This window comes from Phycomyces blakesleeanus (assembly GCF_001638985.1).
Source record: "Phycomyces blakesleeanus NRRL 1555(-) unplaced genomic scaffold PHYBLscaffold_23, whole genome shotgun sequence".
Classification (NCBI taxonomy): Eukaryota; Fungi; Mucoromycota; class Mucoromycetes; order Mucorales; family Phycomycetaceae; genus Phycomyces; species Phycomyces blakesleeanus.
Window position 1 is genome coordinate 251,028 of NW_017265156.1, and position 17,802 is coordinate 268,829.

The 17,802-nt window shown below is 34.8% G+C and overlaps 8 protein-coding genes across 8 annotated transcripts; 2 read left to right on the plus strand and 6 right to left on the minus strand.

Moving 5' to 3' along the window:
• Positions 1-615: 615 nt before the first annotated feature.
• Positions 616-1,111, minus strand: PHYBLDRAFT_172732 (Homeodomain-like DNA binding domain-containing transcription factor; the record flags this gene model as incomplete). The annotated part of the gene is made up of 2 exons (XM_018436864.1): positions 616-639; positions 704-1,111. The coding sequence occupies 2 exons, from the start codon at positions 1,109-1,111 to the stop codon at positions 616-618; spliced, it is 432 nt and encodes a 143-aa protein (XP_018286924.1).
• A 464-nt stretch (positions 1,112-1,575) lies between these two features.
• On the minus strand, positions 1,576-3,236 carry PHYBLDRAFT_182991 (hypothetical protein; the record flags this gene model as incomplete). The annotated part of the gene is made up of 2 exons (XM_018438703.1): positions 2,660-3,236; positions 1,576-1,716 (listed from the first exon to the last, which is right to left on the minus strand). The coding sequence occupies exons 1-2, from the start codon at positions 2,876-2,878 to the stop codon at positions 1,576-1,578; spliced, it is 360 nt and encodes a 119-aa protein (XP_018286925.1). The 5' UTR covers positions 2,879-3,236.
• On the minus strand, positions 3,235-4,045 carry PHYBLDRAFT_159968 (hypothetical protein). Its single transcript, XM_018434092.1, has 2 exons — positions 3,783-4,045; positions 3,235-3,722 (listed from the first exon to the last, which is right to left on the minus strand). The coding sequence occupies exons 1-2, from the start codon at positions 3,936-3,938 to the stop codon at positions 3,372-3,374; spliced, it is 507 nt and encodes a 168-aa protein (XP_018286926.1). The 5' UTR covers positions 3,939-4,045; the 3' UTR covers positions 3,235-3,371.
• Positions 4,046-5,641: 1,596 nt separating this feature from the next.
• On the minus strand, positions 5,642-5,895 carry PHYBLDRAFT_9893 (hypothetical protein; the record flags this gene model as incomplete). The annotated part of the gene is made up of 2 exons (XM_018444078.1): positions 5,642-5,682; positions 5,766-5,895. Coding segments are annotated over 2 exons (171 nt in total), but the record flags the coding sequence as incomplete, so codon positions are not given.
• A 615-nt stretch (positions 5,896-6,510) lies between these two features.
• On the minus strand, positions 6,511-7,365 carry PHYBLDRAFT_172734 (hypothetical protein; the record flags this gene model as incomplete). The annotated part of the gene is made up of 4 exons (XM_018436865.1): positions 6,511-6,690; positions 6,761-6,937; positions 7,089-7,214; positions 7,330-7,365. 4 exons carry the CDS (start codon positions 7,363-7,365, stop codon positions 6,511-6,513), a joined length of 519 nt encoding a protein of 172 aa, XP_018286928.1.
• Positions 7,366-7,834: 469 nt separating this feature from the next.
• On the minus strand, positions 7,835-8,634 carry PHYBLDRAFT_149892 (hypothetical protein; the record flags this gene model as incomplete). Its single annotated transcript, XM_018432364.1, has 2 exons — positions 7,835-8,188; positions 8,395-8,634. The coding sequence occupies 2 exons, from the start codon at positions 8,632-8,634 to the stop codon at positions 7,835-7,837; spliced, it is 594 nt and encodes a 197-aa protein (XP_018286929.1).
• A 2,277-nt stretch (positions 8,635-10,911) lies between these two features.
• PHYBLDRAFT_136009 (hypothetical protein) lies at positions 10,912-12,539 on the plus strand. The gene is made up of 4 exons (XM_018429760.1): positions 10,912-11,439; positions 11,500-11,994; positions 12,068-12,179; positions 12,300-12,539. Exons 1-4 carry the CDS (start codon positions 10,935-10,937, stop codon positions 12,478-12,480), a joined length of 1,293 nt encoding a protein of 430 aa, XP_018286930.1. The 5' UTR covers positions 10,912-10,934; the 3' UTR covers positions 12,481-12,539.
• Positions 12,540-16,604: 4,065 nt separating this feature from the next.
• On the plus strand, positions 16,605-17,778 carry PHYBLDRAFT_182997 (hypothetical protein; the record flags this gene model as incomplete). Its single annotated transcript, XM_018438704.1, has 5 exons — positions 16,605-16,631; positions 16,739-16,866; positions 16,977-17,240; positions 17,353-17,451; positions 17,539-17,778. The coding sequence occupies 5 exons, from the start codon at positions 16,605-16,607 to the stop codon at positions 17,750-17,752; spliced, it is 732 nt and encodes a 243-aa protein (XP_018286931.1). The 3' UTR covers positions 17,753-17,778.
• Positions 17,779-17,802: the final 24 nt, after the last annotated feature.

Below are 17,802 nucleotides of genomic sequence, written 5' to 3' on the forward strand. Positions count from 1 at the left end.
TATTTTTCTTTATCAGAGCCAAGAGCCATAGAATTCTATTTTTGTTTTGCTCTTGCTACTTTGCAAAGTTGTGTAAACCGTAATTAGAGACTGTTCAGTACCTAACTGGCCGATGGGAGATAAATATATATCAAGAGATATATATATTTCAAAATTACAATTGAGCATTAAACATGAACCTGTATATATATATATATATATGTGCATATATAAGCATTCGAATCAATACATATGGTGTACCCCATTTGAAATATTTACATTGTGAATTGTGAATCGGAGCATTTTGTCTTCTTGTCTTTTTGAAATATACATATATTAGTACTTTCCTTAGAACAGCCGGAAGGTGCCCAATGTTTCATTTCGAGAGTCTTAAATATACATGGATACATTGATGCTTGGAATCTATAAACACAGGTGATCCAGCTCTTCCTGACTAGTTACATTCCTCCCCAAAATCATTATTGACCGTCTTTTCCCTTTCATTTCCTTATACTTTTATGGTGAAGAAGTCGATCAGTCAATAAAATTTCTACTCTTTAAAAAAATTTACACACACGCAACTAGCCCTATTATTTATTGCAAGACTATAAAGCTTTGACTCGACACTACAGATAATCATATTTTCGAATATTCAGATGTCTTTATATATGTAATTATTAAACAATTTATATTTTCTCTTTTTTTAATTTCTTTTTTGGTTCACCAGTGTAGATTCTTTAATTAACTTAGAGGGTGTAGAATAGCGCACACCCATTCTGTCCAGAGCCTTGCTAATAGTTTTATTACTGACCGATTTTCCTGTTTCCTCCTTTAGATTCTGGGCCAATTCTGCCAGAATTTTTTGGTGATCTTTCTTGATAATTGAGAGAAGAAAGGGCTCTTTTCTGGGTGTGAGAAGCCTGGGTCTTCCTGGGCAGCTTTTGTACTCTACGAACCCTGTTGTCTCATATTTTGTTACAAGGCGGCTAATTGTACGTGTAGGGATGTCGAGGTTAGTTGAAATGCCGGCATCAACCATTCCGGCTCGATGAAGCTCTAAAATCAGCTCTTTCTGTGTGTCAGAAAGTCTCTTGTGCAATAGATGATGGTAAGGGTTTTGAATATTAGACATTAAGTGTAAAGGTTTTGATTGAACTAAACAAGAAATCAAAAGAAAGGAAGAAAGCTACGAGAGGTGTATCATAAATAGAATGTATTAGAGTTGGAATGAATAAAATATAGGTTCTTATTATAAGTTTATATAGTCACGATAAAAAACTTTTCGACCTCTGATCCCAAGAAGCTCATAAGAAATCAAGTCATATCTTTAATACTTAACTTCTCACCAGTAATAATAGCTATAAAAAACATTTAAACGTAAAATACAAGATTATAGGCATGTTTATTATTGATATATATATATATATATACGTGTGTGTGTGTGGTATACTTTCCCTTAGCATCAATCGCACCATGTCATTGATGTTTCATGTTGCCTGTCAAACATTATGTAAATACAGCCCTTATCCTCTCCCACTCTCTTTGTATGACAATATTCAAACCATCTACGTTATTTATTTTGGGCTTTTTATAAACTCATACATCTCTAAAGATCCCACTAAAGTTTCCCAATGAGATCTTATTTGAGCTTTGAGCTCCCCAATAGTCAAAGCCTCCGGATCTCATGGTCGTCTTTCCAACACCTCGAATAAGAGATGACATGGCAGCTGTCATTATCTTTTTTTTTGGAATACAAAGTGCCTGTTTTGTCCCTGTAAAAGATTTTGGAATCAAGAAAGGAAATTCTGGACCAAAGTGTTTACATTGCTATCTAGGAACACTAGAAGCCAAGAACCACCAGTCCAGAAACATCTTTAGATCACCACATTAGCCTTCTTCCACTTGGTTTCGTCAATAATATTATTTCCTTTGACACTTTCTACAACTCTTCTGATTAGATTTGGATTCTTCAACATTACATTCGACTACAGTTCTTAATTCATCGGACCATGCAAGACCTCTCCATTGGTGTTCAGTCCAATTGACATTCTCACAAGCTCAATCAAATCTTATTTTCTTGTGTCCTTATTCCTTCTCAGCAATTATTTTTCTAGTTTTTTCTGACTCTTTTCTTCGGTATGGGGATCCCGTTTCATCTACTCTTTTAATGATGTACCTGACAGTGAACAGATTCATTTCAACTATCAATGAAATCTAGGCTGGACCGAAATCTGCTAAATTCACGTACATTATGCATCATCATTTGTAAGAATCACTTTCCTTATATGAGTTGCAAGTGGTTTCTGATGGTGTGTCTTGTATGTTGGCTTCGTTTTAATAAAATGGAGAAAAAGTAATGATTTTACTTTGATTTTTTTTAGCCCTTTTTTTGCGGGGGTCTAAAAGTTTTTGGCTGTGGGTGTATACGCATAAGATGTACTAGAATTTAGCCTGTTATTACTGTTACTTATTATTAAGATTTCTCCTTACTATTATCAACATTAATAATAATAATAATAATAATAATAGTAGTAGTAGTAATGCTGCTCACAATCATTAAAATTAGAGTCATGACAGCAACATCATAATAATGTATTTTGAAATAAGAAAAAGAAAGTTTTATTATTATTATTGCTATTGAAATCCTGCTAATGGGCATTATGAGGGGATATGATTTTACTAGCTTTCTGGCTTTCTGGCGTTCGGCCTTCTGGCGTTCGGCCTTCTGGCCTTCTGGCTTTCGGCTTTCTGGCTTGCTTGATTTATAGCTGAATTGCTGGCTTGCTGAATTGCTGGCTTGCTGGCTTGCTTGCTTTATAGCTGGCTTTTTGTTTGGAGAGTAAAATAGACACTGGATTTGAAATGAAAATGGTGTTTGAAGTTTAATCAGACGGTACATACACACACGACGCACACACACACACACAGAGAGAGAGATCTTGTTTGTTTGTTATTGGATAGGTTGGCTTGAATTGTGGAATTCTTGGATATCCCCGCCAGTGCCTTGTATAGTACAACCGTAATAGTGCCATTTGTATGAGAAGCGTAAAGTGTGTTTGAAGTGCGTGTATGTGGAGTGCGTGAAGAAGATTAAAGAAAGAAAGAAAGAAGATGCAGCTTGATCATTCAACTACACTAGTGAATTGGATATGCCAGACAGGAAAATAACGGTATATATATATATATATATATAGGCAGTAATAACATTAACAGATAAAATAAAAAGAAAAGAATAATAAGGATAAAGATAAGAATACGAGTAAAAGTAAATAGTAAGAATAGTAATAATGATATATAAAGAGAGGGATAGATAAAAGATTGAGAGGTTTGTGAGTAAGTGGAGGGTAAATTATATGCGGGTGTGTGTGTGTGTGTGTATGTGTGTGTTAATTCTAGAGAAAACTGTCATCTTTTGCTCTGACGGGGGTTTTGTATGCTGCAGTTGCACAGGCAAAAGTCAGTGAATCTGTGCGATCTTTGGAGTCCAGAAGTTCAGTTGGGTTGGATAGGGAGCGCGTCAATCTTGCTTTCTTGGTCTGTGCGGATCGTGCGCCAGGAGATTGAATGTAGACACGCTTTTCGATTATGTCACGCTGGGTCATCCGAGGAGTTGGTATCTGATCGACTATCTGTTTCTGGCGTTGTTTCCACATTCCCTCTACATCTGGAAGAGCGTTTTTCTCCCATCCATTTTTTAACTTGAAACGAGCAAATCCAAGTCTAGTCTTTAAGATTTCTAGGTGCTAATAAACAAAAGGTAAATTACGCATTATATATACATATATATACATATATATGCTTACTTTGATAACATCATAATTATCACAATCTTCTAGAGGATGCTTGAGTTTATGGTGATTTGTAGTTATGGTGATATCGATTAAAGGGGGACTGTCATGTGCGGGAAGATGATGTTCTGATAGATGGCAATTGTTGGTATTTAAATTGGTGTGATACATGGTAGTAAATCAAAAATATTTATATATATATAAATATATAAATGTGTATAAAATATATTTATATATAAAAAATAAACAAAAGAGAGAGAGAGAGAAAAAAAGAAAATTATTGAAAGCAGTAATTACAAGAAGCTTAAAAGAAGAAAGGAAAAAAAAAAGGGAAAAATAATAATAATAATAATAATAATATTTATACGTATTTTTTATTCAATAAAATAAAATAAAATAAAATAAAATAAAATACATATATATTTTGTACATTTTTATATACATAAAATAAATGTACCATTAATTTCATATATATATTTCTCTTTCTTCACACATGTAATTTTTTTTTAATTTTTTTTAATTTTTGTATTTTTTTTTTGCAAGCATAATTTATCAGTGATTTTTAAGCGCGTGTATCTAAAATAAAGAAAAATTTTTTTTTTATTTTTTTTTTAAAAAAAAAGCGTGCCTGAACCCCTTTTTGTTAGGGAAAAAAAAGAAAAAAAAAGAAAAAGAAAGAGGAAATTGAAGCGCGAAAATTACGCGCTCCGGAGTTTTAATAGTTTCTTCAACACGCATTTCGCGCGTGGATTAACTTTTTTTTCTTTAATTATTTTTTTTTATATAGATTTATATAGACTTATATAGACTTATATAAATTCTATAAAAATAAAATAAAATAAAAAATAATGATGAAACGCGCACATCTAAAATAAGTAAAGAAATGATACTTATTAAATATATACTATATATGTATATAATTGAATATATGAAAGTATTATACACTTATTATTGAGACTAAAAATATTGATAACAATGTTTAAATACACAATAAATATGTTGTCATGGTTATGGTTGCCATAGTTATGGTTGCCATAGTTATGGTTACCATGGTTATGGTTACCATGGTTATGGTTACCATGGTTATGTTGTGTATTGAGTAAAGAATGGAATAAAGAAAAGGTATATTTATTTCATTTCATTTGATGTAGTGACTAATGTAGATGAACATCATTAGATCAACTACTTTAATACTTTTTTTATATTTTTTATTTTTATTTTCAAAACCAAAAATAAAAGATAGATAGAGGGAGGGAGGGAGAAAGGGAGAGGGAAAAAGTTTGTGTAATACAACTACAGGGACCTGGTTTGCTTGATTGGTTGGTTTGTCGATTGTGTGTAGCTTATAAGCAAAAATATACATGTATTATAATGTTTATAATACAAGAATATAAAATATACAGATCTCATCTTTATCTGTCTATCTGTCTTTCTCTTCCAAGATATATTATATATTTTATTACTTGATTTGATTTTGGAATCCTTATAATTTTTTTTTGGGTATTAAAGGCAATAATAATATAAATAAATAAACAAAAAAGCTGTTTAATGTAGTTGATGTACATATTTTTTACATTATAATATATATTTGTATATGTGGGTGTGGATATTTTGTTTCAAATATTGAAATCTTCTTATATATATATATTATTTATTTATTCTGAAGCAATACCTAAAGTAAGATTTAACAACAACAACAAAAAAAAGGTTAATCAATCAATCAAAAACACATCAAATCAAATCAAATCAAATTAAATTATAAATTATAATTTACCATTATCATGAGTAGCACCATAAACAACTCTGGTAGGTTCATCAGAGGGAACTGGCTGGTAACCTAATCCTCCCTGCTCAAGATCCTCAAAGGTGTCGTTGTACTTGTGAATGATGTAGAAACCATGAATAATACCAGGAACTACACATACACATACACATAAATATAGATGTAGATATATAGATATAGGCTCATATTCATCTTTGTCATATTTCTTTACTTACGGGCACCAAAAATAAACAAGCAGATATTGATCAAGAAATCAACTCCGCATCCACGCTTGATGAGCACTGCGAGGGGTGAGAAGAAAAAGGCGACCACAAATAGAGCAATATCTCTGGTAGAATAAGTCATCTTTACAAAATAATAAGAAAGAGAGAGATAAAGAGAAAAGGGAAATGGAAAATAGGAAAAGGGAAAAGGGAAATGAGAAAAATATATGTATAAAGTCCCTTGTAATTTAATTTTTTTTGTATCTTTCTTCAATTGTCTCTTTATATATATAATTAGATATTGTAATCTTTCTCAAGTCTGACAAAGTGAAGTGACTTCATTCCTGACCCGGTTCATTCCCTTCTTCTTATGCTTCTTTTTCCTTTGCTTCCCTTTTTATATAATTGGATGTGCACTTGCGGGGGTGTATATAGTGTACTATAAAATAATAATAATAGTACTTTTACCTTTATTTCTTCCTTTGTGCTGCTAATAATTTATGCCAGTGGGCGGCATGAATATATATAAATAAATATAAAAAAAGACAATGTCCGTGCGAGATTTATTTATATTTTTTTATAGCCATCACAGCCTATTTTGAATTTATTATATAAGTATATAAAAGTAAAATTATTACAGGCTTAATTTAATATAATATAAGGTATATTCAATACGTTAGGTACACAAGTAAAGACAACATGTAGTTAAATTATTACACATATGGATAATGAAGAGGACAAATGATTATAATTATATTCATTCTCCTTCTTCTTCAGAATCTCTTTCAATCGAATCAAATCGCTTCTTTTTTCGTGACCCATCAATTAGTTTCAGTTTACGCTTCTTGTCTTTACGCATCGATAATGATTCAGAACTATAGGTTGATCTATCGTCCTGACTAGACTCTTGATCTTTCTCGTCAGCCAAAGCAAGTGCCTTGAAAAGTTTTTATTTTTACTATTAGTATCAATATCATAAGAAATAAACCAATCAATTGATGCTTTACCTTTTGGTAAGTAGAAGATGAAAGGGAAAATAATCGATCAAGCTCTGTGTGTTTTTGCTTCTTCTTGTCTACACGATTACTAAGGTATCCATCAAACCCACGGATAATATTTCCTGTGTTCTGTGTGTCTTCCAAGTAAGAGCCTTCAAAAAGGTAAATATGCGTTTCTAGATTGACCTTTTCTGACATTAATATATATATATACATATATACATATGTACATACATATATATAATATTATGAAACCTTTTTCTCCTTTTCAAAATAACAGACAGTACTAAATACAGTTATATATTTACATATACATATATAGAAATTTATTACTCACTAGATTTGCATCTACTTGTTTCTTGCGACCAAGAAGATCCTGTAATTCCATCTTTGCATCTTCATACTTTTGTCTAGTCATCTGAGATGAGTCCGATGTTCCTGATTCTACTTTCTGACCGAATTGCTAATGCCATTTTGCGAACATCAATTATTAATCAATTATTTATTTATTTATTTATTTGATTAATTACTTAATTAATCAATTAATTAAGGGACGTGCGTAGTGTTTGTGAGCTTACTTTGGCTTCACTTTCTTTTATTGCTGTATCTGACATTGGGTTTAAAGGATACGTATATGTATATTCATATATAATTATTCTTTATGTACATATGTATATATGTGTATTGGAAAAAATGGAATTGAAAGGAAAAGAGGAAGAAGAATAACAGGAGAAAGCAAGAAGTAGATAGGTATGTTACCTATCAACCACAAATACCTGTGACTTGGTTGGACGTATATGTTACGTCTCCCTACCCCTCGCCCTCTCCTATTTCTTTTCATTACACACACACACACACATATATATATATATATATGTATGTGTACACATGAGATTGCTAATGTAGATAGTAAAGCTAACGAGCACTAAATAGTATTGGCGATAAATTCTTATGCAATTTATGAAGCTTTGAATATCAAGCATATAAAAAAATGTGTATATGTATATGTATGTGATTGCGCATGTTTGTGTTTGTAAATGTGTTTGTGTATGCGTATATATAAATGGATATATATATTGTATTTTATGATCTTCTTTGGCGGTCTCTCCAGAGGTGACTAACCCTTGCGATAGATGCCCAGTTTCCATGACACCTGGTAAAGTCCATACCAGCATCTTTAAGCATGCTTGCATGTCTATTGCAAAACATCTCCTTATCCTCTTTTGGTATAGATCCCCAGCTGGGGCGAGAGCCAAGTGCTTGTACAGAAGGAAGTGCAGCCATCTCATTGCATATGAACTTTGTACAGATGTGAAGTGTTGATTTCTCTGTTTTGGTAACTTCAATGCCAAGATCTTGGCTAATCATTCTGTAGACGTGTTTGAGAGTGATGTCTCGGATATTTGACACAGGTCTACAGATAGGTCCACTAGAAATCTATTTGAATAAATACATATATACATTTATACATACATATATTTATATTTATATATATATTCATATTTTATATATATATAGTAGAATTTATTTGAATGTATCATATTGAAGTAAGTTGATTTAAAGAATAATTAAATAAAATCAAAAGGTTATATATATACACTCACATCTATTAATATTTATTACTATTATTATAGCTGGCTTACATTTAGAACTATATTCTCATTGTCATCGTCGCGGTCATTGGTGTTGGTATTGAGGTTAATCTCGACTTTGGTATCGACAGATGAAGAAGTACTTTGGGCTGGTAGTAACTCTCTGTTGGCCAATTCATCCCTTAGTTTAATAATTTCCCTTCTCATATCTTCTTGACCTGATTTCAAAGCAAGTATCTCATTCTGCATTGAATGGAGTAAAGGGATAATGGTTTTGTCTCTTCTGCTCATTTTGTATTTTTCTGTTTGTGTGTATTTGAGTTTATTTTGTTGCTGCTGCTGTACTTGTGATTTCGATTGTGATTGTTGTCACTGCTGTTGTATAAAGAAGAAAAGAAAGAAGAAGAAGAAGAATAGAACAATAATATAGTACGGCTGGTAAATTTTGTCCGTTTTGAAAAAATACTAGTCGCCTTCAGAAAAATAAACGGCGCTAGCTAAAAAATAAAAAATGAGTTTCGTTTTTGAAAAATTAAATTGTCGTATTCGGTCAAGTCAAATGGCCATTTCTTTGGGCTAATTGACGTCTATGGTGTAAAAGCTTTCTTCCTTTCTTTTACAAAGATGGATACGAAAATGCTTAGAATAAATACGAAGAGCGAGTTTTTGGTTCAATAGAAGGTGTGTTGACTTAAATTACTGATTCCAATATACTTCTTGAAACCATAACAAACCAAAAGAGAAAGAACCTACCTTGGATGGTATTTATTATTATCTTTTATCGATCTCTACAAATATACCAATGTTAGAGAAAAATAAATAAATAATATTACTGTAATTATAATGCTTACATTTATATCATATGGCTGCTAGTATTACAGAAGAAGACTATTCCTGATGCTCTCAAAAATATAATTCTGACACTTTCTTTTTTACTGAGTGGGTATCGGAAAAATAAGAAATAAAATACAGTCTGAGAAAGAAATGTTTCGCACCCTGGCGCGCTATTTGCACCTTTGCTTTATAACCTATATTTTATATTTTTCAACGTCTTAAAAAACTAATTAACAAATCTACCATAATGCCAAACACACAAAAGAATAACTCTCGTGGGCCCTATAATGTGCTTTCAGATTTGACGAAAGGAAAGATCCTTGGACTTCAACTTGATGGAAATAATGTTGCCAGCATTTCAGCCAAGCTGAATGTACCCAAATCAACAGTTCGATATTTTTTAAAGAGATATAAAGAAAGAGGAACTGCCGATAACAGAAAGTCTTCTGGAAGACCACAGATCCTCACACCTAGAGACAAAAGACGTATTGTCTCGAATCTCAAAAAAGATAGGTGGTCAACGTTGGATGATCTTGTTGATGATGCTAGTGCTGACACGGGAAAGAATGTCAGCAAGGTTACCATGCGTAAAGCTTTGCACAGCATGGACTATTTTTGCCGTAAACCTGTGTCAAAGCATTTTCTTACCAAGGCACACATTGCCAAACGCCGAGCTTGGTACAAAACCGTGAAAGACTGGAATAAACAGTGGGAAACAGCTATCTGGAGTGACGAGTCGTCATTTGTGCTGTATAAGAAAAATTCAAGCAGAAAACTCTGGCGCAAAACTGGTGAGAGGTTTGATACGGATCACTTTGTCCCAAAGGTGCAAGGAAATGGTGGATCGGTTATGGTCTGGGGGTGTATCTGGTCAGGAGGACTTAGTCCACTTGTTTTCGTAGATGAAAACATGGATGGTCCAAGATATGTAGAAGTTCTTCGAGACCATTTTCTTCCATTCTTGCATGCTCTTCCTGTACCTAGCAGCGGGAGCTACAAGTTTCAGGAAGATAATGCCAAGGCGCATAAATCAAAAGTTGCAGGAAAGTTCAAGAAAAAACATGGTATTGATGTTTTGCAATGGCCACCCAACAGCCCTGACCTTAGCCCCATTGAGAATATATGGGGAATCATTGATCACAGAATCAGAGCAAGACGCCCCAGACCAAATTCTCTGAATGAGCTGAAGGCTGCTTTGTTGGAAGAGTGGAACAAAATATCAGCAAAAACTTGTAGAAGATGCTGCTTGAATATGCCAAATCGATTGGCCTTACTTAAGAAAAAGAAATTTAAGCGAATCCGCTATTAAAACTGTATCTTTTTTTTTACATTATTAATATATATGTCTTTCACTTTTATTGTTCCAAGTATTATATTTCAATACGTATTGTATATCTTTAGAAAGGGATTTGAAGTTGTGATATCTTCTTTACCATTCATGGCGGATGTCAAAATGGGCGAAACATTTCTTTTCGGTACTGTATAATACGCTAACATGGAGCTTCATTTAACGTCAGGATTTTATATATCCATACACACATAGAGCATGTATTCTTTATTACCAACACCAGCAGTTAAGAATACAGAATTCTAAAATCATATAAATAATAGTCAATTACTTTAAATCCAGTCGTCAAACCTTAACTGTAAATGAAAGGTATTAGTGACTAAAGTAGTCTTGAAACAAAACAAAACAAAAAAAAACGGAAAATATTTTGTATACCGTCTTTGAGTATCTTCTTTTTCTTCTTTTAATTATGAATGATAATTTGGAGCGTCAAGGACTACTCGAAAATGACCGCACTAGTGAAGATAGCGTGGGTCTAACCCTACCTAAACCAGCCGACGACGAATGGACTCGACTGAAGAATCTCATGAGACCATTGTCAGCAGTGATTTACATGAGTATTCTAGTAGGATTGAATGACGGAAATCTTGGAATGGTCATTCCCCAATTCAAAAAATTCTATAATATTCCGGACGAAGCAGTCGCTACTCTTTTCTTGTACTGCTCCGGAGGATTTCTATTGAGCGCATCAGTTAATGGATATTTGGTCAAGACTATTGGACAGCGTGCAACACTTTATCTCGGATCCGTTACTGTTCTGTTGGCATATGTATTAATTATGCAAGGCTTTCCGTTCCAATATCTCGGAATACTTATGGTACTTCAAGGAGCAGGAGTTGCCCTGATAGATTCAGCCATGAATGTAATTACAGCCAATGTACCCTATGCAACTGTCATGCTTAATGTTCTTCATGGTAAGTCAAGAAAAGGATATTTAATATATATTTATATATATATTAATATATTTTATATAGCTGTCTATGGCTTGGGTGCAATGGTTAGTCCAATTGTGGGTACATGGATTATAGCACACGATATGTCATGGAAAGGCAGTTACGTGTTCCTGATAGGTGCAGCCATCATAAACCTGGTTCTGATCACTGTCGGTTTCTACAAAGTACCAATGGAAGAAGAAAAAACAGAAGACACAGAAGAAGGTCCGATTAAAGAAGCTCTTTTGCACAAGATGACATTAACAGGTGCATTCTACATTCTCATTTACGTTGGACTCGAGGTTACTTTGGGCAGCTGGGGATACATTTTCTTGACCGAAGGAAGAGGTGGAAACCCTGTACCGATGGGGCATGTTATGTCCGGCTATTGGCTTGGCTTGGCTACCGGGAGAATTGTCCTTGGTTACATTGCCAGCAAATACGGAGAGAAGTACATCATTACTCTCTCCACCATTCTGACCGCTGTTCTATTGGTTGTGCTTGGTTACTTTAAAGACATTGCCTTGGATGCTACTGGTATATAGAGATATTAAATACATACGTCAAGCTAAACTAATCCTAATCGACTTTTTTTTTATTTTCGTTCTAGTCTTGATTATTATTGGATTTTTGCTCGGACCAATGTTTCCCACTACGATCGCTTTAGCTTCCAAGGTGTTACCAAGATGGATGCATGCTTCCGCTATTGGTTTTATGGCAAGGTAATACAGGTCTTTGTGTGATAAAACGGAAATGAATCCTGTATTGATCTGTCTGTTATGTTGTTTATGTTGTTTATGCTGATGTTTATTCTGTTGCCTATTCTATTGCTGTTGTTTCAGCCTTGGTGCTGGCGGTGCTGCATTCTTCCCCTTTATTACTGGTCAAATATCTGGGTCGTACGGAATTCTTTCGCTGCCTTTGACGTGCCTCGCAATGGCCTTTGTGATGCAATTTCTTTGGGTGTTTGTACCCTCCGATCGGCCAATGTTTCCTTGTCTTCAAAGGCCACATGATACCTAGAAATGTCATGGATACACAAATAAGAAAACTCTCTCAAGTGAACAAGTCATTCATTATTCTTCTCTCTCTTTCTTTTTTTATATTTCATTTTATATATTTTGCTTTGCTTTTTCTTTTGTTTTCTGTTTTATGTTGGTTATTTGGTTTATAATATACATCTTCTGTGTGCCTGCTTATGCATACAGCACAATTATCGATGTCCTGTCAAAAGATCCTCGGTTTACTCTTCTTCTCTTACATCTTCAAAGAAATCGACTGGTGCCTCTAGTAAACAATCTCCAGGCAGGAACTCTATTTGCACCAGAAAACGATGCCTTTAAAGTCTACACAGGGACAATCACTCGGAATAAGCTTCTTTATCACATATTGCCTACTCGCTTCTTAACAGAAGATTTCTATCACGGACAGTTGCTCGAAAGTCGTTATGTCCGCCCGCAATTCCTGGGTGTGAATGAGACTGGCCAACAACTAAAGATCACCACAAGATCTAATCTCCAAGACATTGCGATGTTTGTTAACCAAGCACAGATCATCGAAAATGACATTCCTGTAAACCAAAAAACTGTCATTCAGGCTGTCAATTGCATCCTTGAACCACCCCCGATGCTAAGTAAGATCTTATTAGTAATTTGCTAACAAACATTAACTTACTTATATATATATGTGTGTGTGTGCGTGTGCGTATGCTCAGGTGAACAAGCAGAGTATCACAACCCAGAGTATGCCAAACTATTGGGCAGGATAGGCCTTTTCGATCTCTTGAAAGAAGCACGACCCTTTACGTTGTTTGTGACACCTCGCGATGTGCTTTCAATGTTTAATTTCATAGAAACATGCTATATTCTTTCATCTTATGGCCAAACCGACCTTCAGAATCTATTAAACTATACTCTTGTCAATGGTGTTATTTACTCAAACCAGTTTAAAGGCGTAGCTGAATGTAAGCCATTATCTCCTCCTTTTTATTTTTACATAGATACATAGATACATAGATATATAGATGCAGACATATATATATATAAGAGAAAAAAAAAAGAACCAGAATTTCCTCAAGACCGCTTATTAATGAGCACAGACGTAACATTATCCGGGGAAAATATTGTTGTCGACGCACGTATAACCGACAGTATCACTGTTAATGGCATTCCCGTAACTCAAACGGATGTCATTGCTGCCAATGGTAGGACACTTAATTTAAATAAGTATATATCTTTGTATACTTATAATATTTTGTAGGGGTAATTCATATTGTAGAAAACGTCATGATGCCTTCAAATATTGTGCTTGACACTCGAAAATATCTATATGGCATGAATGCTACTAAAATGGCATCGTTGTTGGACAGCCGAGGGTTGGGTCGTTACATGGATTTAGGAGGTTACACATTTTATACCATTCTGGCACCTGCAAATGACGCTATATTTGAAGATGATATTCCAATAAGCACCCAAAAAGACTGGCTCCGTTACCACATTCTGAAAGGCTTGTGGTATCCAGAAAAGCTAGAAGACGGAATGTTGATACAGTCGGAATCCACTCCTCCTCAACTCGACGGGAATCCAATCCGACTACCGGTTCACATTGATCAACGCGCGGCTCCTGATGACAAAAGTGTTTATGAAATGGGAACTTCCATTAGGTTTGGTCAGTCGCGAGTTCTTGGAGATCCGGGTAATTTTTCTTTGCTTAAATTAATTGGTGTAGATACATACATTATTCGATATTCTAACCAGCCATTCTTTTTTTTCGGCTTTGATTATCCTAGTTGCCATTGGAAGAAGTCTGGTTTATCCTGTGTCCGAGCCACTGGATCTCCCTGGAAATTTGCTAACGAGTCTTGTGGTAGATCTCGAGGTATCCACCTTTATCACGATGCTTTTCATCTCTGGTGTTGTCAAGGAATTTGAGGCTGCCAGAGGAATTACTTTGTTTGTACCTACCAATGCCGCATTCCATCGCCTCGGACTCACGGCAAAGTACCTTGTCCACCCGTCCGCAAAAGCCCAGCTCCAGAGCGTACTGCGGTACCATGCAGCGCAGTCTTTGGTGTACCATAAAGATATGATGCAGCCTTCGTTGGATATCATGACTCTCAACAATATCTTTTTGCGTGTTCAAAACACCCTCAGCAACATCACGGTCGGATCTCCTGACGGGGACTGCGAATCTGGTCTGGTGGACACTACGAACCTTTTGGTGTCCAACGGTGTAATTCACAAAATGGACCGTGTCTTGATTCCACACACTGTACATATCACTCACGATCACATCTTGCTCGGCGTCGGTGCAACGGCAATGCAGGCACTTTTGCGCCGCAGTAAAGTAGAGCTTCAGAGAGACTGGATTTTGCTGGCACCCACCAACCGAGCATTTGCACGAATCGACTTTGAAGCCATTCTTAACAACGACGAAGAACGCGACAAGCTTGTCAAGATGCATATCATCCCCGCAGTCTGGCAGACCAAGACACCTTACGACGAAAACCGAGACCAAGTTATCGGGATTGCATCCGACGAAGAAGGTGATGGAGAATACCCAACTTTGCTGTCAGACTTTGACCGAGTAGTGATCGGCAATTCCGGAAATGGAGAACGTACTGTGAAAGTTAGAGGGTGGCGTCCTGGAGTACATGCCCATGTTCTAGGTGTAGGACATGTTCAGTTTGGAAGAGGAGCTGTGGTTGAAGTGGATACGATTCTTGTGCCTATCGAGCGTGGTTATTGGGGCCTTCCGATCGAATGGTCTAATGCTTTGGTCGGTACTTCAGTTTCTGGATTAGTTGTGATTACAGGACTTTGCGTGTGTCTTGGGCGCAAATTGTACAAAAGGCGTAGACTGGGATATGAAACAATTCCTGAACCACCCACATAATCTCTGCTTTTCACTTTCATTGTTACTGCTCTTCTTGCTATTTTTCTGTGTTTGTGTTTGTACAAACATGTATATTCTACTCTTAAAACATACGATGATCCGGATTTGCACTTGTTTATCTAGACGTACAAACAGCCAGACACATGTACATACATGTACATAATTGCCAATACCACTTCTTCTTTTTCATGAAATAAATACATAAATATAAGTAAAGCTTATCTAATTTCTTAGTCAAATGGACATTGCTTAATATATTCGTGTCAATGATTCATCTTTACGTCACATAATATCCTAAATAACCAACACTTGGTTGTTTCAATGATTACAATTATGCTTTCTTCTTTTTATATTGACGAGGAATATGCATAAAGGTTTGAAAAAATAATATCACCCGTATCAGGTAAAGAACCTGATAAAATAGTGCAATACTTGAGTCTCGATCACTGGCGGAAGAGGATCATATACAAATCCACCAGAGATCTTTTATGATCCAAAAGAATAAAGATAATGTCTTGCCGAATAATCAAAATTACTGAACTGATCACAGTGCAACTTGGCAGGTGTGACATACATAGCAATGTAAATATGCTCAGCTCCCCTTTCCGAGAGAATAGAACGAGAATAATATACTATGTAAGAGAAAAGGTAAAAAGATTCATGTTAAATATCAATTTTAATCAGAAACACCCATAGTAAGCAAATTAATAATTATTATCGCTGATTCTAGGGAGCCGACGTTTCTCCTTTAAAAAAAAAGTCTTTTAAAAAATTTGGTTTATAGATTGATATATTTCTTGAAATAAAATTCATACCAGGCATACTGAAATAGAAGCTATATATATATATATAGCGACTCTAAAACAATCGCCTCTATTTTTTATTTCTTTCAAGTGATCTATTATGTAGTACTAAAAAACAATTCAAAGAAATTTTATGCTGTAAGCAATAGTATCTCCCAAAGTGGTGTGCTATTTGTAAGGAATCTAGAGCCAAAAAAAAAGTAAAATGAAGTGAAGGGGAAGGGGATCAAGTACAAAATTAAGACAGCGCCCTAAATTCACGAATGGATATCGCGATGTTGCCTATACCACATTATTTTTCATGCCGCTTCACAGGCACACGAAGGCTAGTGACTTGTTAGCCTTGTAGAAGGCTTAGCTTCCCAGTTCTAACATATCCCTCTCACTCTCTATCTTTCTTTTAATTACATCTGATTCCGCATAGATTAATCAAGCATAAACGATCGAATTATGAGTTTAGTCATTAATGAAAGCAAAGTAAAAATATCTCCATGGAATCTTTAGATTATTGTACTTTTTATTTAAGACGATGCGATTTTTTATATTCTTTTTTCTTTTTGCCTAACATGACTACCGCTCTTTAGGCAAAAAAAGCAGTAAAAGCACTTTTCAAGCATGAGTTAGCCAAAAACCAAGACAGTATAAGAAATGTATGGCTTACAATCAATGTATTTGAGCCAGTCGATCAGAGCAAGAGCAATCCAACTCGCATGTATGTCTAAACGATGTTATATTATATATTCTTTAAAAAAAAGCTTTTGCATAAATAAATAATTGCTTAAAATATGTTTTTATGATATGGCTATTATATGTTATACTTAGTCTTTTGAAACACTCGATCCAAGCACCTGGTACACAGCGTTGTCTTTTTACAAAGGACCCTACAAAGCCTGTCAAAGACTTGCTGATTTCAAAACACATCAAGGGAATTCACAAGGTTATTGGCCTCACAAAACTGAAAAAAGATTACCCAACCCCAGAAAAGAGAAAACTGTTGATGGAACAGTATGGTGAGTTTGTGGCCGATCTGCGTGTGATGGATAAAATGCCAAAATTGCTCGGAAAAGACGTATACAAGAAGAGAAGGTACATACATATGATACTTAATAACAGTAATAACATGCATATATTAGATATTTTAAAAAAAATCTGACACTTTTATTTTTTAACTTTAATTTTCTGTAATATACTTTATTAGAGAACCACTACCCCTGGATTTGAAGAAAAAGGATATTCAAAAGGAGGTTATCCGAGCGGTGAAATCAACTTTCATGGATTTTCATACTGGTTCTTGCTAGTTAGTATAATACCATATGCATAATTATTTTTTTTTTAAAAAAAATTACCATTGTTCCTAAAATACTGATATCCATTTTTTTATTAGTTCAGTAAAGATTGCCTCAACCATGCTGAACGAGACACAAGCCTTAGAGAACCTTTTGGGATGCATATCGAATATTGTTAAAGAAACAGAGGGTGGAGCAGAAAACATTCGATCTCTAATGATCAAAACCGCCGATTCCCTGAGCTTACCTGTGTATGAAGCAGAAGAAGAAGAGGGAGTAGTTTATGAAGATACTGACGAAGAAGACGAATAAACGAATAGACATCTAGACAAATATCACTCGCTTTTCTCTTTTTTTTTACC

Excerpts from the sequence above, each read along its gene's own strand:
- PHYBLDRAFT_159968 (XM_018434092.1), bottom strand. The coding sequence starts at position 3,938 with ATGTATCACACCAATTTAAATACCAACAATTGCCATCTATCAGAACAT. Across the intron at positions 3,723-3,782 it reads ATAATTATGATGTTATCAAA|CACCTAGAAATCTTAAAGAC; the intron begins GTAAGCATATAT and ends TTTGTTTATTAG.
- PHYBLDRAFT_136009 (XM_018429760.1), top strand. The coding sequence starts at position 10,935 with ATGAATGATAATTTGGAGCGTCAAGGACTACTCGAAAATGACCGCACT. Across the intron at positions 11,995-12,067 it reads CATTGCCTTGGATGCTACTG|TCTTGATTATTATTGGATTT; the intron begins GTATATAGAGAT and ends TTTTCGTTCTAG. Across the intron at positions 12,180-12,299 it reads GCTATTGGTTTTATGGCAAG|CCTTGGTGCTGGCGGTGCTG; the intron begins GTAATACAGGTC and ends CTGTTGTTTCAG.